Genomic DNA, 24297 nt, shown 5'->3' with positions numbered 1-24297 from the left:
GAACTCTATGTCGCGTGGGCCACGGGCCTCGTGGGACCCACATATCATGGACCTCCGGGGACTCCCGAACCGAGCCCAACCCGTAGGACGGTAGGAGGTCGAATCCCAAACCCCTTCGGCAAGAAAGAAGCTATTTAAGGTAGACTAATCCCCTCGTCTTCCCCCACAATCACTTCTCCCCCCGGAATATCTCCGCCAAGAGAAGAGAAGAGACACCCAACAACCCAAAACCTAGCGCCTCTGCGCTCGAGGCCCCCCCGAATCCGCGAATCCGGCGACTCCCATGGCGAGCCAGGGAGAGCCCTCCTCCTCCTCCGATCCGTAAGTTTCCCCCCTTCCTGATCTAGCCTTTTCGATCTGGTAGATTATCGAATTTTTGCGATTTTTTTGTGATTTTTTTGGGTGACTTTAATGTTCGTGGGGGGTGGTGGTGGTGTTGTGAGCAGCAAGGGGAAGAAGGATTTCTCGACGGCGATCCTCGAGAGGAAGAAGTCGCCGAACCGGCTGGTGGTCGACGAGGCCACCAACGATGATAACTCCGTCATCGGGATGCACCCCGACACCATGGAGAAGCTCCAGCTTTTCCGCGGCGACACTGTGCTGCTCAAGGTTTGGGGATCCTTGCCTCTGTATTTTTTCTGTTAAGCTTCAATTGCTAGGGTTTGAAGGCCTAATCTGTGGTGCTTGTCCTGGAAAGTAGGAACTGATAGTCTGAATTGTGAATATGTATGAAAAATAACTTAGCTTTCTTGTCCTCTAAGCTTAGGTTTGTGTGTGTACTGTTTCGTAGTGGATAAATTGTTAGTGAGGTTGAATGTTTGCTACTTTCTAGTTTTTGCTCCTGATGTTAGCCTTGGTGTAGATTATTTATTCAGATTACATATGGTTAGAGTATATGACTCATGACTCTTTAGCTTCCTTAGTAGGCTGTTACAGTAATTATGCTGTGATAAGTGATCCTCTAATTTGATTGGGTACAGCTTACAATCTGTAATTATGTCAAGATTATTGCAGTTAACTTCTAAACTGTGATGGCTATTCACTAGGTAGCTTCACAACAGTACTTATTTAGTCTTATAATGCCATGGGGTTGGGAACTTGGGATTCTGTTTTTCATTGTATGATAATTCTTGTGTCATCAATACATATTTTATTATTTGCTGCTGACATTTTGGCTCACTGCATCACAGGGTAAGAAGAGAAAAGACACCATCTGCATTGTTCTTGCTGATGACACCTGCGAGGAGCCGAAGATCAGAATGAACAAGGTTGTCAGGAAGAACCTGAGAGTGCGACTTGGTGATGTTGTGTCTGTTCATCAATGCCCAGATGTCAAATACGGCAAGCGTGTGCACATACTTCCAATTGATGATACTGTTGAGGGCATCACAGGAAACTTGTTTGATGCCTTCCTGAAACGTAAGATTTCTTTATCACTGAAGTATTTTGATTTTCTCTTATGGAAGCTTCTAGATGGAGAAATTTAGAGCTTTGCTGCCATGTTCTGAAACAGTATTAGCCATTTCATTCGAACTTGCTTGTTTGATACTTAATTATGTCGAGGAAAGATTTTGTGGGTACTGATATTCAATACTGAGTTGACCATATGCTAATACTCCTAATTTCCATGAACTGTAGTACCTTTATTATGATGTACATTATAACATTAACTAGATTGTTGCTAATATTATGGCAAATATTCAACCTTGATATGTTTAAACGTGTTCTTGCAACCTCTAATGTCGCCTTCTTACATCCTGCTGATACTGTTTTTATTTGTAACTTTTCAGCGTACTTCCTTGAAGCATACCGTCCTTTGAGGAAAGGAGACCTTTTCCTTGTTAGGGGTGGGATGAGAAGTGTTGAATTCAAAGTTATAGAGACTGACCCTGCAGAGTACTGCATTGTTGCACCTGATACGGAGATATTCTGTGATGGTGAGCCTATTAAGAGGGAGGATGAGGAAAGACTTGATGAAGTTGGTTACGATGATGTTGGTGGAGTTAGGAAGCAGATGGCCCAAATCAGAGAACTTGTTGAGCTCCCATTGCGCCATCCCCAACTTTTCAAGTCTATTGGTGTGAAGCCTCCAAAGGGCATACTGCTTTATGGACCCCCTGGCTCTGGCAAGACCCTCATTGCTAGAGCTGTTGCTAATGAAACAGGTGCTTTCTTCTTTCTGATTAATGGCCCGGAGATTATGTCAAAGCTAGCAGGAGAAAGTGAGAGTAATCTCAGGAAGGCATTTGAAGAAGCTGAGAAGAATGCACCATCAATCATTTTCATCGATGAGATAGACTCCATAGCACCAAAGAGAGAGAAGACCCATGGAGAAGTTGAGAGGCGCATCGTTTCACAGCTGTTGACTCTTATGGATGGGCTCAAAGCTCGTTCCCATGTCATTGTCATGGGTGCTACAAACCGGCCAAACAGTATTGATCCTGCTCTCAGAAGGTTTGGTAGGTTCGATCGGGAGATTGACATTGGTGTTCCTGATGAAGTTGGGCGGCTTGAAGTTCTTCGGATTCACACCAAAAACATGAAGCTGGCTGAAGATGTGAGTTATCACCACTACAGTCTAGATGCAAAATATTCTTTATTGGTTGCATTTTTTTTAATAGTTATTACATTGTTGTCGCAGGTTGACCTGGAACACATTGCCAAAGACACTCATGGGTATGTGGGTGCTGATCTTGCTGCTCTTTGCACTGAGGCTGCTCTCCAATGCATCCGTGAGAAGATGGATATTATAGATCTTGAGGATGAGACCATAGATGCTGAGATACTTAACTCGATGGCTGTTACAAATGATCACTTCAAGACTGCACTAGGGACAAGCAACCCGTCTGCTCTCCGTGAAACTGTGAGTATTTTTAGTATGATCTATTTGCACATTACCAGGATCTATTCCCATTTGTTTCCGAGGCTTACATCTAGCTTTCCTTTTAAATTCAGGTTGTTGAAGTTCCAAATGTCTCTTGGGAGGATATTGGTGGACTGGAGAATGTCAAACGGGAGCTGCAGGAGGTACTTATTGCTCTTTTCTTTCCTCACTTATTATTTGTGGTTATAGCTTGTTAACATACTTTAAAACCTTGCAGACTGTCCAATATCCAGTGGAGCATCCTGAGAAATTTGAGAAGTTTGGCATGTCTCCATCCAAAGGTGTTCTGTTCTATGGCCCTCCTGGCTGTGGTAAGACTTTGTTGGCCAAGGCAATTGCTAACGAGTGCCAGGCTAACTTCATTAGTGTCAAGGGACCTGAGCTGCTTACCATGTGGTTTGGTGAGAGTGAGGCCAATGTGCGTGAGATTTTTGACAAGGCTAGGCAGTCAGCTCCTTGTGTCCTCTTCTTTGATGAGCTTGACTCAATTGCTACCCAGGTTAGTTATCTCTTCTGAACGTGTGCAACTGCGCACACAAAACAAACGATTTCCATGATTTTTTCATGATAATCTTTATGGCTGATTACTTTCAACCATATTTCAGAGAGGAAGCAGTGTTGGTGATGCCGGAGGTGCTGCTGATAGAGTGCTGAACCAGTTATTGACTGAGATGGACGGCATGAACGCGAAGAAAACCGTGTTCATTATTGGTGCTACTAACAGGCCAGATATCATTGACCCTGCCTTGCTAAGGCCAGGGCGTCTTGATCAGCTTATCTACATTCCTCTGCCTGATGATCAATCTAGGCTGCAGATCTTCAAAGCTTGCCTCCGGAAGTCACCTGTGGCCAAGGATGTAGACCTGAATGCTCTTGCCAAATACACCCAAGGTTTCAGTGGTGCTGATATTACAGAAATCTGCCAGCGTGCATGCAAATACGCCATCAGAGAGAACATTGAGAAGGTAACATAAATATCTTCAATATTATTTAGATAATTCCAAACATACTTCTGGCTTATGCTTGGCGTGCTAACCGAGACTTGATTTTGATTTCAGGACATTGAGATGGAGAAGCGGAGGAAGGACAACCCTGAAGCCATGGAGGAGGACGAGGTTGATGACATTGCTGAGATCAAGGCGGCTCACTTCGAGGAGTCGATGAAGTACGCTCGCCGGAGTGTGAGTGACGCCGACATCCGCAAGTACCAGGCCTTCGCCCAGACTCTGCAGCAGTCTCGTGGGTTCGGCACCGAGTTTAGGTTCGCTGACCAGCCAGCGTCTGGCGCCGGCGCCGCCGCTGACCCCTTCGCATCCGCTGCCGCCGCAGCTGACGATGATGATTTATATAGTTAGATCGCTGTGCTTTCGTTCAGTATGTCTATTTCGCTTTGGTAAACTTTATCATATGTAACATACGGGGAAACGGTGTACTATTTTTAAGTTAATATTTTGAGAGGTACTGAACCGAATTGCATGTTTCTGTATGGATGTGTCGTGGATGAGCATGGTTGCGGGTTGTATTCATCGATTGGAGCATGGATAGATTTGCGTTGTATGTTTGTGAGGTTTATAGATGCTCCTGCAAGGCTGGAACTTGTTGAAGTTTGTTTTTATAGTGTTAATCCGAGGCTTCATTTGGTCGGCGAGACACCAACCGACAAAAAAAAAAACAAAGGTCAGAGGGCAGACATAAGTTGACATAAGAGATTACTCCGTTTCTTGATAATTGATAATTTCGGCGTTGACAACTAATTGCTTTTGAATTGTTGAGACCAAATTGAAAATATTTTGAACATACCACATCTATAACATTACCATTTTGTACTGTTTGAAAATATTCAACAAATATATGAAACGGATACAAATAGTCCGATCAAAACTATTTGTAATGCGTAGATTTGTCCCTAAAAGTACTTAAATAATATCACAGATTCATTGGAATTCTAAAAATTCTCAAATCTTCTCTCGCATTCTCTCCTCTTTACCTCCTACGTAAAGAAACATCATTTACTCCCACTTCATCCATCAATACTGTCGGAACCAGAAAAGCATGCATAACACGGTGATGCCATCTAATTAATACTCCCTCCGGACTGATAATACTTGTCATTTTAGATAAGGGTGAGGTCAAACTTTAGAATCTTTGATTATGAATCATTTTTAAAATCATTATCTTTCAAATATGGTGATTACATGTATAGATTAGTCTTAAAAAGTATTTTAATAAAATCATATATTTGTTAACACTTTTATGTATATTATAATAGAAAATAATGGTCAAAGTTATTTTTTGGAGACCATGTTCTTGTCCAAAACGACAAATATTATCAACCCGGAGGGAGTTCGTAGGATTGAGCAAATGCACATTCTGCTTTTACATCTAAAAGATTTGGCGCAACGCGCGTTTTGATTTTACACTCGATATGCCAAAATTCTGTCGTGCTCATGTAGACACAATATGAGCACGCCGATATATCGTTTGTATGCTACGACAAAAAAAAAAAAAAACTACTTTGCCTCGCCCACAAAGCTCAGCTCTCACCGGATGTTCTTCGCTTTTTCTTTTTCCTTTTTTCAGCCCCATCTGACCTATCCGATCGTCTTGATTGTTCCTGCCTGATCTCCATCAGCTTCGCTCTTGCATCTCGGAAGGGAGCATCTGATCTCATGGCCAACAATTCCTAACAGAAGAGGGATTTCACATCAAAGTTAAGAACTAGTAGCAAGAGTTTTTGATGGAAAAGGCGGAATCTTACTTTTATATGATCCATTGCAGCAAGGTTGAAACCTATAGCATCCTTGCATTCCTAAAGGATGAACATCACATAAATACATTACCAGGTTGCTGCGAAAGGTATAACGGGAGATAACAAAAGTAACCAAAAGTTACCTTTACTCTACTGTAAAGAATGCCTTTCAGTTCTGTAAGTATCGATCTTGCAGATGGTGTCGTAGTTAATTGGCTGTGGTGTGTTTGAAGCAGCACTAGGCAAACCCTACAAACAAGCTCAACCTGCAGCGTACAACAGACATCAGGATTTGTGCAGATGAGGGTATGGAACAATTAGGTCAATATAAAATAGAGTGACACAAACGTGTGGAACTGAATTAATCAACAAAATCCATGAAGCCACCAGTGATGACCCAATATCTCTGTAATTTTTTAATGTAAACAGTAGCTTAAACAACTTCCATGAATCAGCGTAAACCTAGCCATTATGGACTACACATTTTTTTACGTCCTGGGTATTCATGCACATAAAAAACTCACAATTTTGAACTTGAAGAGAGACAGCTAGACTGCTAGTTATGAAATGGCTTGTGATAGGATGGTGCGATTCTAGCTGAGAACAAAGAAAGTGGTTTCTGACAAACAACACTCGAAAACTCGCAGTAAAATGAACTAGAATGGAATGTCTATTGCAGTCATAGGATTGGAAACTGAGAAAGTTGACAGGTAAATTACATTTATGACATAACTAGTATAGAGAGCAATGAAGTACTAGCATTTTACCTTCAAAGGAACCATAGACCACTCCTTTAAGTAAGACATGATCTTAAGTGCATCTGAGAATGGCAATGACTGTTGCAGGGAAAACATAAATATATAATCAAATGATGAATGATTAATATACAAGGATGAATCTGTTTAGTGGTTTTTTAAATATGCTAACGAACACAATCAATATGCTTGACAATATGGTTATGTACTAAAACAACAAGGCCAGATTGAACAAAATCAAAGAATTGTGTTCTATACTACCCCAGTAGGGCATGACACTTTATGGTTCCAGAAAGCCTTTCTTACGTGTGCAGTCTTGTTGAAGTTGGAATTCATCCTATCAGTTAAATTTTGTTTCCTTTGCAATAGGGGCAATCATGGGCCACTTTGGATTGATGCCAAAATGTGCCATGCCAATTTTTTTGGTAGTTTGAATAGTAAATATGATGGTTTGGTTTGAAGCCAAATGGATGGTAATGCACATGCTTAATTTGGTATAATTCTAGAACTTTCTTCACCATAACATAAAATTTGGCTTCTAATTGGTATCAATCCAAACACATTACTTAGAACTCCACCCTACCAAATTATTGGTAGTGCCATATGCCTAGATTTTGGCACTACCAATGTTTTGGTATGGCACTAAACCAAACAAGCCCTATATCAGTGAGTTTCATCCATATCTTCCCTAAAAAAAATCTACAATATACCACTCACAGCAAGGTTGCCAGATGGCCCTGGGCCCACATGTCAGTGGGGCATCGGTGGAATACGTGGACATTAGATGATACTCAATGCATAAAATGGATCACCACACTACAAATATTGGCTAGCAATTTACTATAACAACAAATAATTGATGGTGGCTTCTCCTTGAAAGCCGTTCTGTGAGAAATACAGGACAAAACTAAAGGAATGATGTCATCCATTAGGGAAGATAAGGGAAAAACTTACAAGGAGAGCCTGTTCCAAGTCATTTGGACGAACATTTGAAACTACATTCAAAACATAATCCGATGGTGACTGCCCTTGCATTATAACATTGGGTTGAAATGTAGTTCCATTCCCATTATTTTGTCCTTCCTGAAATTATAATAAATGTATAGCTGAAGTAAATATTCCACTTGGTGAGTCATCATTTAACAGCAGTAACAGAATAGCAACAAGGGTTGCACATTATGTTTTTAGTTTCACTTTTTAATACCTGGTGCTGATCAAGGCGTTTTACTTCTTCCTCGGCAGTGTCAAGTGCATCAATAATTGCATCAGCAGCAGTTACTGTCTCTTTGGTTTTCCTACCAGGAACACCTACAGAACCCTCATCAGGAGCACCATCTTTTTGCCCATACCTGTGGTCCATAGCACTATCTAAATCAGCCTCGAAAGTTTCCTCCAACCTTTTCTCTTGCTCTTCCTGCATTTATTTTTGTGGGTTTCAGAGCTAAGAAAAATCTAAGCAAAGATAGCAAAAACTACTGCTATTCAGAGCAAACATTCAATAACAGGATTCCATTAAAACAATACAATCACTGCATACCTCAATGAAGAGTTGTTCTTCAGTACGATCCCAACGCCGAATAGAGCGGTCATGAGAACCTGTTACAATAAAATCACCACGACTGCTGATGGCAAGACACCAAACTTCAGCATGGTGTCCTTCCAGTGTTAACAACAACTCGAATTTATCAGCATCCCAGTACTTTACAGTGCGGTCTTTCCCAACACTGAACATATAATGTGTTTTAGAAACAAACTTAACATCCATCACACTGCAAATTGAACACGTGAGAAAAAGGTGTAAGGATTGTGCCAACAGTCAAATCACAAAGAAAACAAAAGGGCAAGAAATAACCTGTCCGTGTGGGCAAATATAGACTTATGGCAGTCACCAAAATCCATACCCCAAATTTTCAAATTTTTGTCTGCAGAACCAGTAACTATTAGAACTCCATCGGATGATATATCCATGCAGAGAACTGGAAGTTTGTGGCCATAAAGGGTAAGGGCAAACTTCAGTGAGTCCATAGTGAAGACCTGCAAACACACAGCACAAGATGTTGAGGAAATTGATGAAATCAAAAACTTAATTCTAGATTGCATTTTTATTTCCATGTTTGCAGGATGCCAACTGGCACCTCAAGATATAAAAAAAGTTCAGTACAAGTGCTTACTGTGTTACCAAGTTTGCAGGATGCCAAGAAAATATTAACAATAATAGCTTTGCCCATATAAACTGACTGGCGGAAAATAGATATTTGCTTATGCTTGTCCTGTTCTAAATTAGAAAACTAAAAATTTTATGGACAAGGAAGTAAAGAATCATGCTCTCTATCTATATACACAATACATAATCATAAAAATAAGCCCCAAATTTGTGTTCACATAAAGGTCCCCACTAAAAAGAATGTAGTTCATTTTCTAGAGAAGTTCAAAACCATACAAACCTTGACTGCGCCATCCAAGAGAGCAACAGCAATATGATTCCCAGTTGGACTGATGGTTACTGCAAGGACATCGTCATTCATTTTCAAAGTTTTGACATTTGTTACGCTCAGCTGCTTAGAGTCCTGGAACAAGATGAGAAAACACTAAAGTTATTCTAAAAGCCTATGCAGACGATATTTATGATGCTTATCAGATTAACATTGAAAGTTCAACTAGAACAGATAGATCGATGATCTTGCGCATTCATTACATCAAAAACAGTGCAACACAAGAAATTCTTTGACATTGAATTTTTATATTTCTGTGTAACCTCATTTAGAAATTTGGCAAAACATGCCTCTTCTTGTGGAGAACTGGTTAGTAAACTTGCAGGCGCAAAATAAACCAAAAGAATGTCATTAAGAGATGCATCACAATAAATTGTTGTTCTTCTTGGCATATAAATAATGGAGACTTGGTTAAGAAAAACAGACACTTCTGTAGAGTCATAGGAGAACAGACGATGCCAAGGGATTAGACAGAAGACTCACATTATCAGATTTCTGCATCAATTGGTATTCCCAGAACTTGACATCATGATCAGCACTTCCAGTGACAAAACCCCGTGCACCAGCAGTTCCATCCTCGTTTGGAATGAGTACAATTGATCGTATGGAACTAGCATGAGCTTCTATAACCTCAATAGAGCTTCCATTATTAATATCTATAATCTCCAAAGTACCACTCTTTGTGCCTACAAGGGCATACCGATTTCCAGGAACAAATGCACTGCACAATCCATAATCAGAATCAATTGTCCGGAGACAGTCGCCAGTACTAGGATTCCATATCTTAACAGCATTGTGACTTGTTGACATCAGGAGGTTGTCCTCTGAGTTAAGTGCAAGACTCCTAATATCAGAACGGTGTCCATGCATCTCAATGGAATACATCTTCGACACATTCTCATTATCCACTGAGTATGTCTCAAGCATGTTATTATTCAGAGATAGAGACAAGGTGGCAAGGCAACCTTTTGGTGGATTGTTTGGAGAAAATGCGACAGAGCAAATTTTCTTGTTAACCCGCAAAACATGGAGAAGCTTAAATATATCGGTGACAACAGGAGTGGGATTCTGCAAGTCTTGAGCCGACAAAGGATCTATAACAGTACCATTCCCTTCAGCAGCCATGGATTTGGCCAAAGCCTTCTCCTTCTTTCTGTGCATCCTCCTCTTGGCCTTCCGTGCTGCCTCTGTTTCATCAAGAACCCTATAAATATCCACTGTCTTCCCAGCCACCTGGCATGCCACAAGATTACCGTTCTTATTGAACTTAACAGTCGCTACCCTTTCCTTGCTTTGCCTTGGAATCTCACCAAATAGCTTCAGCATATCCCACTTGCTCCAATCCTCACCCTCCTCAGCAGATTTCCGGACCGTAAACACCCGCAGCTCTTGATCGGCCGACCCAGACACCAAAAACCTCTCGCTGGGATCCACATCAATCGACCATATTTCACTGCGGTGGCCACCAACAATCTGAAGGCAGTGCTGCGTGTCAAGGTCCCAAACCCGGATTAACTTATCCTTGGAGCAGCTCACTAGTTTCTTCCCTGAATCCAGAAACACCAAACCCGTGACCTACAGCAAGTAATCGCCAGATTAGTATGACTGAACTTTGCTATCCAATAGAGACAGAGAAGAGAAGCACAATGTAGTATACCTGATCACGGTGGCCACGGAGTCGATAAAGGCCGGCCTGTGCAACTACATCCCAAAGGATAATGTCACAGTCCTTACTGCCAGAGGCGATGATGGCGCCAGAGGGGCCGAATACGAGGGCGGAAGCCGCAGAGCGGTGGCCATGGAGGGTCGCCTCACAGGAGCCGGTCTCCGTGTCCCATAGCCTGATGCTCCCATCGGCGTGCCCACTCGCAATCTGAAGCAAACCAACACAGCGCACGAGATGAAACCAGCTCAAAATGCAAAAGGGGAAGGGGAAGAAGGTTCAGCGTGTGATACCGAGGAGGCGGAGGCGGAGGCGGCGGAGGGGAAGGTGGCGAGGCAGAAGACGGCGAGGGAGGGGGACGGGGAGGCGGTGGCGAAGGAGAGGGAGGGGAGGCCGCGCTTGAGGTCCCAGGCGGCGAAGCGGTCGAGGGCGGCGGCGAGGAGGAGGCGGCCGGAGGGGTCGTACGCGACGTTGGACTCCGGGGAGGCGACCACGCCGAAGGAGATCGCCGGCTCGTACCGGAGGTAGGCCTTCACCATGGCGCCCGGCCGCCGGCGGCGTGGTGGAGGAGGAGGTGGAGTGCGTCGCTGCGGTTAGGGTTTATGGCGGCGCGTGCGACTTCGGTCAAGGGGGGTTTAAAAGCCAACACACTAGACAAAAAAAAAAGGAAAAGGAAAATAGAAAAATAGATATAAAAGAGTAAATTTCATAAAAATTTCGGGGCATGTCTAACATAAAACCTAAATTATTATAATTTGTTTCAGTGAATCTCAGATTTTAAGGTAAAATATCTTAAGCTTATATTATTGTTTTTAATATATTTATGTATAATAATTATAAGATAATAATAATACGAGATATTGCAGAGTACATATTATTTTTTTCGATTATTGGTAGTATCATTAGTTTTTATATATATAAGCAACCGGTTATATATTTGTATTGTGTTTTTTCAATTGTATAATAGTAAAGGAAAAGATGAATTATGCCGGAGGGATGTGTATTTTGAGCTTAATAATGTAAATATATACTTAAAATATTATAACTATTAATGAAATTATGAGCATGTGATATAAATATGGGGATTCTTCAAAAACATTTTCTCTTAGTATCTGGTATTTTCTAAAATAAATCATAATATATGAGATTTTATATTACAAAGTACTCCTTCGTTTTATATATTATCGTTAGATTTTTTTTCCTTAGTCAAAGTTATATATGTTTAACTAAATTTATAGAGAAAAATAGTAATACTACGACAGTAAGTTAGTTTCATTCATTAAATGTTTCATTCATTAAATTTAACGTTGACTATATTTTGATACAATATTTGTTTTGTATTATAATTGTTAGTATTGTATTTTGATACAAACTTAAATTATAGAAAAATTATTAAAAAATTCAATCGATGTATAATATGGAACTGAGGAAATGTGCTTTAAAATCTATAGTGTTTTCCAAAATTTACTCCAGATAAAAAGTCACACAAGGGGGGAAAATCTCTCCATTTGCCAGTCGCCACATCTCCCTATCGTCTCCGCCGCAAGCCCGCAAGCGAAGATGGCGACGCCGGCGAACGCCACCACATTCTCCGGCGAGGTGTGGGCGGAGCTCCGCCTGGCGGACGCCAGCGACGTGCCCCACATCCACGCCCTCATCCACCAGATGGCGGAGTTCGAGCTCCTCACCGACCTCTTCGCCGCCACCCACGAGCTCCTCACCTCCACGCTCTTCCCCTCGCCGCCGCGCCCTCCCTTCACCTCCTTCACCGCCCTCATCCTCGACCTCTCCCCGTCCCCGCTCCCCGCCTCCGGCCCCTCCACCATCGCCTCCCACCGCCTCGACCTCTCCGCGTCCCCGCTCGCCGACCCGGAGGCCGCCGCCTTCGCCTCCCCTCGCGGCGGCGGGCGCGTCACCGCGGGCTTCGTGATCTGCTTCCCCAACTACTCCACCTTCCTCTCCAAGCCCGGGCTGTACGTGGAGGACATCTTCGTGCGCGCGCCGTGGCGCCGCCGCGGGCTCGGCCGGATGATGCTGTCCGCGGTGGCCGGCAAGGCCGCCGAGCTCGGGATGGGGCGCGTGGAGTGGTGCGTGCTAGACTGGAACAAGAACGCCATCGACTTCTACGAGGGGATGGGCGCCGAGGTGCTCCCGCAGTGGCGCATCTGCCGCCTCACCGGCGCTGCACTCGACAAGTACAAGGGGAACCAGGAGGAGGGGGGAGGCAGCAAGGCGGCGGAGTAGATCGGCCATGGATGGAAACGTCGATTCTTGGCTGTCCAATCTCGAGTGAGTGATTAGTGATAATAAAGGTAGTGGATTTTGGTTCCACTTATCTGCTCCTTGTGGTGATGTATTTCTTGATAGTTATTCAGTGCATTGGATCGGTTCTTCATTGCTATGAATTACAGTGATATTTTAGCTTGATTATGTCATGAACTTGATCTGAAACATTTCGGTATCAAATTCTTGATTGAACCACACTGATCATGCACTCTATTTCTCATAGGGTGTCCAAGTTGATTCATCAGAGTTCAGTAACACATGGCTTCAGTGCAATTTGCCTCCCATGTCTTATTCATTATTATCTAAGCTATTTTCATTTGTGTCCTGAATCCCTGATGCTTCCATCCTGGCAAGGAAACATAAAAGAAAAATGGAAGAAGTGGAGTAAAAGCTCCAATGGTATATGAATGTCTTATCTGGGTCATGTATTCATGTTGTTTAAAGATGAACGAAAATGTATGTGACTGCGGCACATATGCTACTAAAATGTTACACATCATCTGACCACAACACAGATTTTGATTAAGACCTGCAACTATGTACAACAGAAGTAGGAGCTGAAACAACGCTCCTGGGATGTGTTGAACAGTTTTTTACAATTACTGGAATCTACATTGTTTCTAGGAACATGTAATTTCTTCCCAGATTGAGTTTCTGAAGCAAGATCTTTCTGCAAACTGTCTAGTAACAGTATCATTCTAGCTGGATTGGCTTATACATTCATCTTTGTTCTTGTCGGGACCACAGCCATCAACCACTGTTTGACGAAACTGTATTATCTAAATGATGATTGAATCGGGTGCATATTGCATGAGGCTTTAGGGCCTGTTTAGTTCGCTAAAACAAAATTTTTGGACGTCACATCGGATGTTTGACCGGATATCGGAAGGGATTTTCGGACATGAATAAAAAAACTAATTTCATAACTCGTCTGGAAACCGCGAGACAAATCTTTTGAGCCTAATTAATCCGTCATTAGCACATGTGGAAACCGCGAGACGAATTTTTTGAGCCTAATTAATCCGTCATTAGCACATGTGGGTTACTGTAACACTTGTGGCTAATCATGGACTAATTAGACTCAAAAGATTCGTCTCGCGATTTTCCCCCTAACTATGCAATTAGTTTTTTAATCTATATTTAATACTCCATACATGTGTCCAAAGATTCGGTGTAATGTTTTTGGGAAAAAAATTTGGGGAACTAAACCAGGCCTTAAGGCAAGCTGTATTCTTGTTCCGACGTCCAGTTAGTCAGATTGGTTGCAAACATCGAAATCCAATTGATGACAGTATAAGGTGCATGTAAAATTGATCAGCAAAGACATTTAAGCCAAAACGTTCTTGTATAATCTACTACACATTATGACCCCAACCTGTATGGCAAGTTTTCTATCATAAAATTGAAATATTCAAATCTATCATCCTGAAAACTTTGCGAGTAGGCAAAAATCATGAGAAGAGGTCACCCGCCGGTCAGCCCATTGGCATTTTCTTTCTTTCATGAAAAGAAAGTTTTTCTACCGTAATCCGAAGATGATAGTATGATTAATGATTCTACTAGTAATTGTGATCGGACGGTGGCTTTGCCTTTGCTCGCCTTCTTTCTTCTTCCCTACTCCAAGGCTTATTACCGCCTCTTCTTCCTCTCCACGCCTTGCTGCTCAGCTTCCTTCTCAAGAAAAACACTGCGCCTATAAAATGTAAACGACGCCACCTCTCCCAAATCATCGTAGCAACAGCGACAGCCAAAAAACATCATCAAAATTCTTCGGGGGGAGAGAGTTTGATGGAGGAGAAGGGTGCGGAGGCGATGACGCAGAAGGCGCCGGAGAAGGAGGCGGCGGCGATGGCGTGCTACCGGAGGACGGTGGGGGAGGAGGCGACGTTCAAGGAGAGATCCAAGGACCTGTTCCGGCAGTTCAAGGACGCGCCGGCGGGGGATCACTGGGTCTGCCTCAAGAACAAGGTCCGCGCCGCCGGCGAGTACGCCACCCTCCGTACTCGCCAGGGCATCACCATGTTCGGCGAGCCAAATGTCGGCGACCTCTTGGGAAGAACCAAGGATGACGACTCCAAGAAGACGCCTTCCGCGTAAATTATAGACCAAGATTGAGTGGAGAAGCAGTAGCATTCTTGAGGGCGAACCATCTAAGTTTGTTATTAAGTGTTCTCTCTATGGTTAAATGATTGATTAGTTCGAGTTTTACTCCGTTCGTGTTGATTAGTCCAGGCTTTCGAGGTGTAATAGAATACTGCAACAATAGAAGTGTGTTTCTTTTTGTTTTGGTTATTTTCCCTTCAATTCATCAAGGACACGCTGAATTTCGCCTCCCGGCTTACACGGTTACACCTATAAAAACATCTGGATGAAAGCACAGTTCATATACCATCGCCCAACAACAATAGTTGTCATATCGTAAGCCATATTATTATTAGACAGCAATGTGCTCACTGAGACCATGAGACATCAACATATTTTTCAAATGGTACTTGGAAGTTATCCAAGTGATCTGTATTCATAAACTTTACGGACTGAAGAAAGAATGAATGATCCCATGTAAATGGGAAAGATCAGCTGCTTATGAAAATCTACGTTGATGCATCAGGGGGTACAATCCTTAACCCCCAACTATTTCTCTACTTTCTACACTAAACACATTGCTAACGAAGGAACAAACACTAGGCCTATCAGACGTCAGGTGGTTAAATACGTGATCTGGTACAACAAGCATGGCCTCAACAGCTAGAGCTTTTGCCCCCAGCTGTGATCACTCATCAGTAACATGAAAAGTGGCAACCTATCAATAATGATTAAACTTCTTTCTATGGCGACTATAATCTGAGACATATCTGAAACTCTGGCCACAGTCAGGAGCCGAGCACTTGTACGGTCGCTCGCCTGTATGGACTCTGATATGCTCAGTTTGCGCCCACAACCACTTGAAAGTCATTGGACAACCATCCCAGGGGCATTTGAATGGCCTCTCATCTCTGTGTACGCACTGATGACGCTTCAGGTATTTGTGAGAGCTGAAGCGCTTGCCACAAGACTCGTCGGTGCAGATATTGCGTTGGTGAGCACGAAGTTCAGCTTTAGTCTCAAATGTCATGTCACAAAATTCTATGTCACACTGAAATGCTTCCACCTTTGCCTTCTTCCTCTTATTTGCAGTTGAAGCTTCTGCAGTTTTTGTTTCGTTTGTCATGTCTTCAACAATCGCAGGTCTAGTCCTTGGTCTCAAGCTTTCACATGGAGAGCGGACAAAGCTCCCCAAGCTTTGGGGACTATTAATATTGAACTCAGATCCGCTCTTTCTTTTGTGTTTGCGTCTGGCATAACATATGATATTTGTTCTGTTTGAACTTCCAATGCTTCTAGACACTATGTCTGATGCGCAGAAGCCATGTGACGGATCAGTGATCTCTGCAACTTCATCCTGAGTTACATCATCTGCAGATTGGTCATTGCCAGCCAGTGTCATCAATGTCAAGGAAGCTTTGCCAACCTCATCCTTTCCAGAAGAGACCTTAGATTCATCGGCTAGAACTCCAAGTAAAATATCAATTGAATTTGACTCTGTGTGCATGGATGTTCCATTTTTTCTGGGAATTGCAGTTGCTGAAGCAGATTGCGCACCTTCTGAAATGATGAAATCACTGCTTGGAGATTCATGAGGTAATTGTGCGGTATGAATGCTATTGAGCTTAGCACCCTTGACATCAGTCAAACTGGCCGCAACCTCAGCCTTTGAATTATGGACTGCCTGCAACTCACTGCCCATCAAATCATGAGCCATAGACAGCTTTTCACTTGAAAAGGCAGCATCAGTGGAGACAGGGCAGTCCAAGGTCAGACTGCAACTTCTGTCACTGCTAGAAATCATCTGGTCACAGCTCGACTTTGGTGTTACAAGAACAACACTACGATCACATGTTTCAGGTTGATCATCCGTATCAGGTTTGCTGTTCTTTAATACAGTGTCAGAACAGTAAGACGTATTACCACAGCTATCCTCATTTTCAAGGGTTGATGATGCTGCCCCCCCATGTAATTCTCCTGCAACCAATTCTGTGTTGGGATTATTACAAAGTACCATGGCCAACTGATCTTGTTGAACTTGCAATTGTTCATCTTTGCACACTGAAGTTGCATTGTCAGATTCTAAGTGCTCATGATTACTTATGAAGTTCATGCTGCCTCCCTCAGCGATAAGCCCATTGTCCAGGAACTGTTGAACAGTACTCAACTCAGTTGATTCAGCACCACATTGTTCTCTGGTAGGTTTGCCAGCTGACACTGCAACAGTTGTGGGTGAATCCTGGGAATCAAATGAACAGATAGGGTCATCACATGCACTCACACTTACTGGACGCTCACAAACTTGATGCATCATAGGATATTCAGCAACAGCAATTGGAATATTAATAAGAGAATGTCCATCCTGATCATTCACCTTGCGACGCTTGCACATATCAGCTACATCATTGGATTCTTGCAGGACACAATCTTGTTGCAGAGTTTGTTCACTTCCAATGTTTTCATGAGCATTTCCAGAAGTGTCTATCTGAGTTTTTGTAACTGCGGGCTTAACTTTGTCTGGAGTTGCCACAACATCAGGGCTGGAAGCATAACCAATGACCTTATATGGAGTCCGTGCTTTCCTGCAGAGCCATTTCAAGTTTGAAACAACTGAAATAGGTGATGGCTTGGAAAATAATCCCCAAAATGATAAAGGAGGCTGTTCTTGACTCTCTGATGTTTCTTTCCTAATCTTGGAACTATGTTTGAGGTTTAGACCCATCCGTGATGTCCAATCTGTTCCCTCTTCCTCATATCCCTCATCATCAATTGAAATATTAATTAGATGCAAATTAGACTTGGACGCATTTGCTAGTGCAACATCTTTATAGTCAAACTGAAACTCAATTTCCTCAGCTATTGATATTGCAAGTGCTTTTAGTTTGACATAATCTGCAGATAATGGAGGGAAAAAGGTTATCACTGAATTCAGGGGACAAATTAATCAAATAATCACAGTTAAAACAACTACATTGATTTTCAATCATGATTTAAAAAGTTCAAGATATTTGGAAGGAATCAAAAGGGCCCATAATACTTAAATCCCCTCGGCTAATATCTCTTATTTTCAGTTAACTTCAGCTGACAAAAACATGTCAAATAAACAATAAATAAAATTCCACATCCAGTGTGCAGGATTAATACAATCTACGGGAGTTACATTGAATGTGACAACAGAAGTCTGCATCAATCGTACCTGCATGGCATATGATGAGGGCATGAACTCCACCTTTGCTCGCAAGCAACTCCTCAATCTCAAGGGCATGTTGTAAGCAAAAGATCCGAGGCCGTGCAAATGCACAGCCTGTATTCCAGCTGATAGTTTCCTCACTACCTTCGACATCTGGTACATTAACATCACCTCTGCCTGATTGTTTACTCAACTCTGAGCCAGGGCAATCACTTGGTATTTTCTTCTCAGGGGTTTCTGTGTCACCGTAAGGATGAATGGTATTTTCACTGCTACAAGAACAGGAAGTGCCAATATGTTTCCCTAGGGTTCCATTAAACTCCTTTCCCATCAAAGAAATGTCACTTCTAATTGGCTTCACATCCTGATGACTGAGGTTAGCATTTTCCACAGGGCTGGACGATCTATTGGCGATGAGTGGGCATCCTGATACATGGGGGAGAAACATTTGTCAAGTTTTTGTACATGAAAAGAAAATAGAACAAATCATTAAAGTTGAAACATAGAAGATGCTCAGGATGATGGATGGAAACCCATGCACTTCAGTAATACAAATACCAAGAGCTGACGAAAAAGACAGTTATATTAATCTTGTGTAGTAATCAAGCAACAACGCACACTGTACAATAAAAATTATGGTACTAAACCTAGTTGCAGGCATAACATAAACATTTGAGAGGATTACAGATTTGAGTCCAAATGATCATAATACCCTTGTGTGCATTATTATACGTTGCTAAGAGGAGTCGACATTCATTATCCTCCAATAAAATATATGTTCAAGTGTATGACAACAGTTCCCTCTTGCCGAGGTTTATCATAACAAAAGAATCTGCCTCACTGTAGCTCACTGAAGGCCACTAGAACAACAGCAACGTGAAGTACACACACTGGGAACGCAATTAATTTATTGGACATAGAAAAACAAGACACTTGAAGAATATCTAGGTCTTATGAAAAAAAAAAAGATCTACAACCATCATACAAATTCACTTTATTTCCTACATTTATAAATAAGGAACTAAAACACAAAATCTTCAAAGATAATAAAGGCATACCGGAGCTACCATCATTAGGAGAGCACGGAAGCACATTTGAACAAATCTCTTTTTCACAACTCAGTTTATATCTTTCCTTATCAACAAGGGAAATTTCTTCCAGTGCTTTTCTGGAAGGTTGCAAAATCGCCATAAATGGATAGCCAAGAATCCCACATGCAACACATGTCAATGAACCAGAATCAATGCTCAAATCAAAAGGCAGGTCATCTCCGTCATCGGTATCAAGCTTTTCTCCCTCAGGAGCTTGTTTGCTATCCATAGACAAGCCTTTAGATTGTGTCCCAGTCATACATGCAGTACCATCAGATGAGCTGTCATCTTTTGAGCTGGATTGGGTAGATCCAATTCTGGGACCATCTTCACCCTTCTTTTCAGGAGCTTTTGAGCAAGACGAGCAGGGGTGTAGAGCGGTAAGCGATGGCAGCAAGTCAGGCTCCCATAGAACAACATTATCAACCGATTTTTTTCCAAGAAATGAACATATAAGTTCATTTTCACTAATCATATCCTGCAAGAATTCCTGTTTGACCAACAGTTCTCGGTCTTCTTTTTTACGATCTCTTAGACGAGAAGTTCGGATTCCAGACAGTAGTTCTCTAGGGTTCCTGAAAATAAAATGAATCCAGCAGACTCATAAGTGTGTGCTATGATAATGATTTAGCATACTTGTTAATATAAATGGGCACAGAAAGCATTAGAGGTAATGATTAAAATATACAATCAAATGAGTGCTTCAATATTAAACACTTCGAGTAATCAATGAAATTCCAAAACACAAGGCAATCATGTGAGCAACAAATGAACAATAGAAGCTTTCAAAACAAAATGAACAATGGATAAAAAAGGCAAGTAATTTGTGTGGATGCAGACAGCCAACATTCTGCTTGTTAGCTTCTCTTTGGGGAGTGAATATTGATGGCTTCCAACAAACATGGAATTGTTACAGTGGCAGAATCCATAGGGATGTAATCATCAGCACTTACTTCCATTTCTTTTGTTTCGATAAAGCATATATTTTGGACCTTTTGGCTTCTTCTGTTGTTTCAATTGTTTATCATTTCAGATTTCCATGTCCGAAGATATAGGCTGTGTTCGGCACTGTTCCCAAAAGAACAGTGCGCACGGAAAACGGAGCGATCCATTAGCGCGTGATTAATTAAGTATTAGCTTTTTTTTCAAAAATGGATTAATTTGATTTTTTTAAAGCAACTTTCATATAGAAACTTTTTGCAAAAAACGCACCGTTTAGCAGTTTGAAAAGCGTGCGCACGGAAAACAAGGGAGATGGGTTGGGAAGAAGGGGTGCCGAACACAGCCATAGTCAGTTGTAACTTATTCTGGTAACATCTAGAATGGTCAGTTTTAATATATATATCAAAGCCATCTTCCCTCCTAGGCAGCCACCCTAGACCCTCCTAGGTCCACCTTAGGGTAAATTAGGTGCTAAGCACTGATCTGTTTCCCAGCTAGAGCCTGAACCTTCGCAAACACTTGTTCACATATATGATACATCTAAAACCCTTTATGAGTTCTTACTACATTGGATAACTATCCCAGAGAGTAACCTTCAATCATGGTGTCCCATCTACTATAATCCAGAGAGCACTATGCTACAAATAACGTAAACCATTGCCAGATTCAAAATGTAAAGCGGCAAGCTAGCAAATACCAATTTATGTAAAACATAAACAACTTATGCAAAATATATGTATGAAGGTAAAAAAAACATATACAACTTATCATCAAAACTGTTGTGCACAAAAAATACATATGGAAACTATGAATGCAAATTTCCTATTCCCTAGGGACTCTAGAAGCCTTAGCTTCCCATATAGAGTTGGGCAATCTAGAACCCAAGGTGACTTAAGAGAGGAGAGGAGAGGAGAGAGAGTACAGCTTAGGGGAGGGGATGAGGGAGAGGGTGGAGAAATGGGCTCATGGACTGGGTAGCAGGTGGGTGTAGCGGCTTGAGTGGGTTTTATGCGCTACATTTTCCATTTGCCGTTTATATTTCCATCTGATATACTTGGAATATAATGTGATTTAGTTGAAGTCTAGCTTACACCTAGCATTGTGGTGATCCTGTAATGCGGCGTCTCCCAGGAGCACCATGACAACTTCACTTTTGCGGTTATGCGTAATCCTTCTGTTTGGCAGACCTAACAAGCATCTAACCCCTACCCACTAGCTGTAGCATTTGGTTTGTTGGAGGACAAAGGTAATATATTTTGTTTCATCAACCTATTAATGAGGTGCAAAAACTAAAAAGACACTTTGGACAGCACAAAACCAAACTCCAAAAAGAAAAAGAAAAAAAAAACCTGGATATAAATGAAACTGCTAGCAAGTACAATAGTTGTTGATGGGAGAGCATTGGAAGATAATTCATCACAGCCCTTCGAACTGCAGCCTCTTTAGCAAACTTCAACCATTGGGGAGTCGCAAAATTGGCAGCTTCTCCACAATTGAATCCTGTATTATATTACACGAACATTAGAGTTGCCGATAGCATGCATAGCAACAAAATAAAATAAGGAATCTACTGAACATGACATGTTGCTGACTGCATTGGATATTCAGTTTCTACAACATACCACAATCTACAAATTGTTTCTTTTGGTTCCACAAAGTAAATGAATCTCATAGATAGGTTGACTCTCAGATATAAAGTGAGATCTTTAAGAGGATCTCAAGTGTTCCATAAAACTATGAACGCAAATAGGTTAATACGAAGAAGCTTGAATTCTTCAAAAAATTAGTATGAAGTTGAAAAAAATCAAACTCACCAAACTAGTTAAGACAACGGTAAAAGGATCACCATAATCTTGCTTCAGGAAACAAGTATGAAAGAGTAATTTGTTTTGCCATTACCCATTAGTATCATCTGAATAACCTAGTTTATTATCTTGAATTATGATTCATGACAAGACAAAACAGTAGCAAATATTGGTTATATTATAACTGAGTATGTATTACTACCATGGCTCCATCACATCGACAACTGCACTTCATGCCTAGATCTATGCAGCCACATGCACTGTGTATTGTAAAAGATTTGTGTTCATTGACAATACCATAAAGAAATTAAATTAAAGTATACAAGGTTCAGATGATTTAACAACTAGCACATACTGATGAATCAAATAACAAGTATTGTGAGTTCAAAATATGTATGATTTAACCCACCATGACTAAACCCGACATGGTAAGCCCTTGGGAATGTCACCACAAACTCACCAGGATATTGCACCAATCTGAAATACAATGCATGTCAACACATAAATTAATTAAGATTGGTGTATTGATTGCTGACGGTTTCAGAACTTGTACCTACAGCAGGGCACACCATTGTCTATAAGGACCTCTGGGGACATTAGTGTTGTTTTCTCACCAAGCACTGCTAGTGACGCTGCAGAAACCAACCAGAACTCATATCATTCGCACCATCGCGTGAGCACAAGATCTGGATAAAGAAACACAATATAAGACAAATACCGATCCGATCAGTGTTGCCTCCATAGCCATGTACACGGATAACTTCCTCAAGCTCAACAGCCCTATCACCAGGAACCGCATACCACGTCTTAGGTGCGCCAGTGTGGAGGAAGTTGAGACTATGCAGATCATGATCCTCCACATGCCACGCAAACCAGCTGAACAGCATGCCAATGTAAACCATTGGAGAAGTCACCCCAGGAACATCGTCAGGCATAAACCGTGTGAGCGAACCAGGAGCCCGCGCAATTGCTTGCAGGTTCCATGGGCTATTTGACAGCCTCCAGCCTGAACTCTTCTCCCATTCGTCCATCGGGGCAGTCTCTCTTTTCTGCTTCTTCTTGCGTTGCAACTGCACGGGTGCAGCAAACCCAGAGCCAGGGACATCATTGGCGTACTCAATATAGATAGGACGGTCCGCCGACGCCTTCCAGAAGAGTGATTCCACCGCGAGCGCAGTCGGTTCGTGGAGTCCAGCGAGGTGCGTCTTTGAGAAGGCGCGGGACTTGGACTCAAACTGGTCGAGCGTGTACCGCTCCCCACTCTGCCACACCTGCTTCAGCACCTGCGGCGTCGGGCGTCCACGCCGCGGGTTGCCGAGCTCCTGGTGCCGTGTCGTGAACACCGCGGCGGAGGCCGGCGGAGGCGAGGAGGAGGAGGATGGAGGAATGGACGAGTCGGAGGCGGCGGCGGGAGAGGGCGCGGGGGCGTCGCAGGAGGAGACGAGGGAGCGGTTGAGGTGGGCGAAGACGAAGCGGCGGGAAGGGCGCGGGTGGGGCGGGATGACCTTGCAGATGCCGTAGGCGGCGGCCTCGCGCTCCACGCGGGAGAGGAAGGCGATGGGGTCGGCGAACTCGGACTCCGTCGGGCGGTACTCGGGCGCGCGGGGGAGCCCCCTGAGCCAAGCCGGGACGGCGGGATCCGGGGCACTGGCCGACGCCGACGCCGCCGGCGGAGGCTGGGGCGGCATCAGGGGGGGAGCGCGCGGCGAGAGGGCTAGGGTTTTGGGAGGCGGGGACGGGGAGCGGAGGGGAGCATTTGGGTTGGGGGGGTTTGAGGAGAGGAAGGGAAGGGAGGATTGGGCAGCCGACCAAAGGAGATTGCGAAGACGGTGTGCGGGGGAATCGCGTCGCGGGTGTGGGTATGAGGGGAATGGGGGGGGATGCGGGCGGTGTGTACTGGAGTTTGTGGGCGGTGGCTGTGGTTGCGCGCGGTCGTCGGCCCGTGGGCTCGCGTCTCAAGGCTCAGGGTGGGGGCCGGGGGGTGAGTTTTGCTTTCTGCGCTTGTCGTGGATAGGGACGGCGGTTAGTTTTGCGGGACCGCCTCAAGACCGCAAATACCACCTCTGTCTTATACAAGTAACATTCAACAACAGAAAGAATACGGTGTCAATAAATTAGAAAAGTGTTATGAAACCTATTTTTATTATAAGACGAATTAAAATATGAATGAAAAGCTTATTACGAAAGAAAACTTGCATCGAAAGCCAGCTTATGAGAGATGCCGGCTTACGACGTAAGTTATCTTGCAGTGGAAGCCAGAAGCTTCCTCCGTCTATAAATAGGACCCTGAAGGTCCAAAGTGAGATAGAGCTCCCTCGAGCACATCGCACCTCCTTTTGTAGCTTGTAATCAAATCCA

General features: G+C 42.9%; 4 protein-coding genes and 1 pseudogene across 6 annotated transcripts; 3 read left to right on the top strand and 2 right to left on the bottom strand.

The window, feature by feature from the left end:
• The first annotated feature begins 153 nt into the window (after nt 1–153).
• On the top strand, nt 154–4410 carry LOC127767291 (cell division cycle protein 48 homolog). Its single transcript, XM_052292572.1, has 9 exons — nt 154–321; nt 447–609; nt 1191–1419; nt 1791–2557; nt 2642–2863; nt 2956–3027; nt 3102–3383; nt 3490–3849; nt 3943–4410. Exons 1-9 carry the CDS (start codon nt 284–286, stop codon nt 4237–4239), a joined length of 2430 nt encoding a protein of 809 aa, XP_052148532.1. The 5' UTR covers nt 154–283; the 3' UTR covers nt 4240–4410.
• An 848-nt stretch (nt 4411–5258) lies between these two features.
• LOC127767290 (uncharacterized) lies at nt 5259–11150 on the bottom strand. Its single transcript, XM_052292571.1, has 12 exons — nt 10837–11150; nt 10538–10753; nt 9364–10455; nt 8833–8955; nt 8241–8422; nt 7926–8157; nt 7593–7802; nt 7343–7471; nt 6401–6469; nt 5777–5899; nt 5643–5693; nt 5259–5567 (listed from the first exon to the last, which is right to left on the bottom strand). Exons 1-12 carry the CDS (start codon nt 11080–11082, stop codon nt 5418–5420), a joined length of 2823 nt encoding a protein of 940 aa, XP_052148531.1. The 5' UTR covers nt 11083–11150; the 3' UTR covers nt 5259–5417.
• Nucleotides 11151–12042: 892 nt separating this feature from the next.
• On the top strand, nt 12043–13601 carry LOC127765834 (probable acetyltransferase NATA1-like). The gene has a single exon (XM_052290793.1). It carries the CDS (start codon nt 12104–12106, stop codon nt 12785–12787), a length of 684 nt encoding a protein of 227 aa, XP_052146753.1. The 5' UTR covers nt 12043–12103; the 3' UTR covers nt 12788–13601.
• Nucleotides 13602–14319: 718 nt separating this feature from the next.
• On the top strand, nt 14320–15134 carry LOC127766744 (uncharacterized; annotated as a pseudogene).
• A 241-nt stretch (nt 15135–15375) lies between these two features.
• LOC127766741 (probable lysine-specific demethylase SE14) lies at nt 15376–23778 on the bottom strand. 3 transcript variants are annotated; one of them, XM_052291875.1, is made up of 8 exons: nt 22658–23778; nt 22493–22571; nt 22349–22416; nt 21484–21634; nt 19160–19767; nt 18108–18527; nt 17286–17803; nt 15376–17150 (listed from the first exon to the last, which is right to left on the bottom strand). In XM_052291875.1, the coding sequence occupies exons 1-8, from the start codon at nt 23625–23627 to the stop codon at nt 15633–15635; spliced, it is 4332 nt and encodes a 1443-aa protein (XP_052147835.1). In that variant the 5' UTR covers nt 23628–23778; the 3' UTR covers nt 15376–15632. The 3 variants fall into 3 exon arrangements, with proteins under 3 accessions (XP_052147835.1, XP_052147833.1, XP_052147834.1); XM_052291873.1 differs by having other exon boundaries at nt 15376–17803; XM_052291874.1 differs by having other exon boundaries at nt 15376–17803; nt 22400–22416.
• Nucleotides 23779–24297: the final 519 nt, after the last annotated feature.

This window comes from Oryza glaberrima, chromosome 3 (genome assembly GCF_000147395.1).
Source record: "Oryza glaberrima chromosome 3, OglaRS2, whole genome shotgun sequence".
Taxonomy (NCBI): Eukaryota; Viridiplantae; Streptophyta; class Magnoliopsida; order Poales; family Poaceae; genus Oryza; species Oryza glaberrima.
Note: the sequence above shows the minus strand (reverse complement) of the source record. Positions and strands in the feature narration are given on the sequence as shown.

What these genes read in the sequence shown, in the direction of transcription:
- LOC127767291 (XM_052292572.1), top strand. Translation starts at nt 284, where the DNA reads ATGGCGAGCCAGGGAGAGCCCTCCTCCTCCTCCGATCC. An exon ending in CGTCTGCTCTCCGTGAAACT is followed by an intron (nt 2,864 to 2,955) that starts GTGAGTATTTTT and finishes TTTTAAATTCAG; the next exon opens with GTTGTTGAAGTTCCAAATGT. An exon ending in TCAGAGAGAACATTGAGAAG is followed by an intron (nt 3,850 to 3,942) that starts GTAACATAAATA and finishes TTTTGATTTCAG; the next exon opens with GACATTGAGATGGAGAAGCG.
- LOC127767290 (XM_052292571.1), bottom strand. Translation starts at nt 11,082, where the DNA reads ATGGTGAAGGCCTACCTCCGGTACGAGCCGGCGATCTCCTTCGGCGTG. An exon ending in TCTTGGATGGCGCAGTCAAG is followed by an intron (nt 8,423 to 8,832) that starts GTTTGTATGGTT and finishes GTGTGTTTGCAG; the next exon opens with GTCTTCACTATGGACTCACT. An exon ending in AACGCCTTGATCAGCACCAG is followed by an intron (nt 7,472 to 7,592) that starts GTATTAAAAAGT and finishes TTATAATTTCAG; the next exon opens with GAAGGACAAAATAATGGGAA.
- LOC127765834 (XM_052290793.1), top strand. Translation starts at nt 12,104, where the DNA reads ATGGCGACGCCGGCGAACGCCACCACATTCTCCGGCGAGGTGTGGGCG.
- LOC127766741 (XM_052291873.1), bottom strand. Translation starts at nt 23,627, where the DNA reads ATGCCGCCCCAGCCTCCGCCGGCGGCGTCGGCGTCGGCCAGTGCCCCG. An exon ending in AGGCAACACTGATCGGATCG is followed by an intron (nt 22,572 to 22,657) that starts GTATTTGTCTTA and finishes TGGTTTCTGCAG; the next exon opens with CGTCACTAGCAGTGCTTGGT. An exon ending in GCAGTTTCATTTATATCCAG is followed by an intron (nt 19,768 to 21,483) that starts GTTTTTTTTTTC and finishes TTTTATTTTCAG; the next exon opens with GAACCCTAGAGAACTACTGT.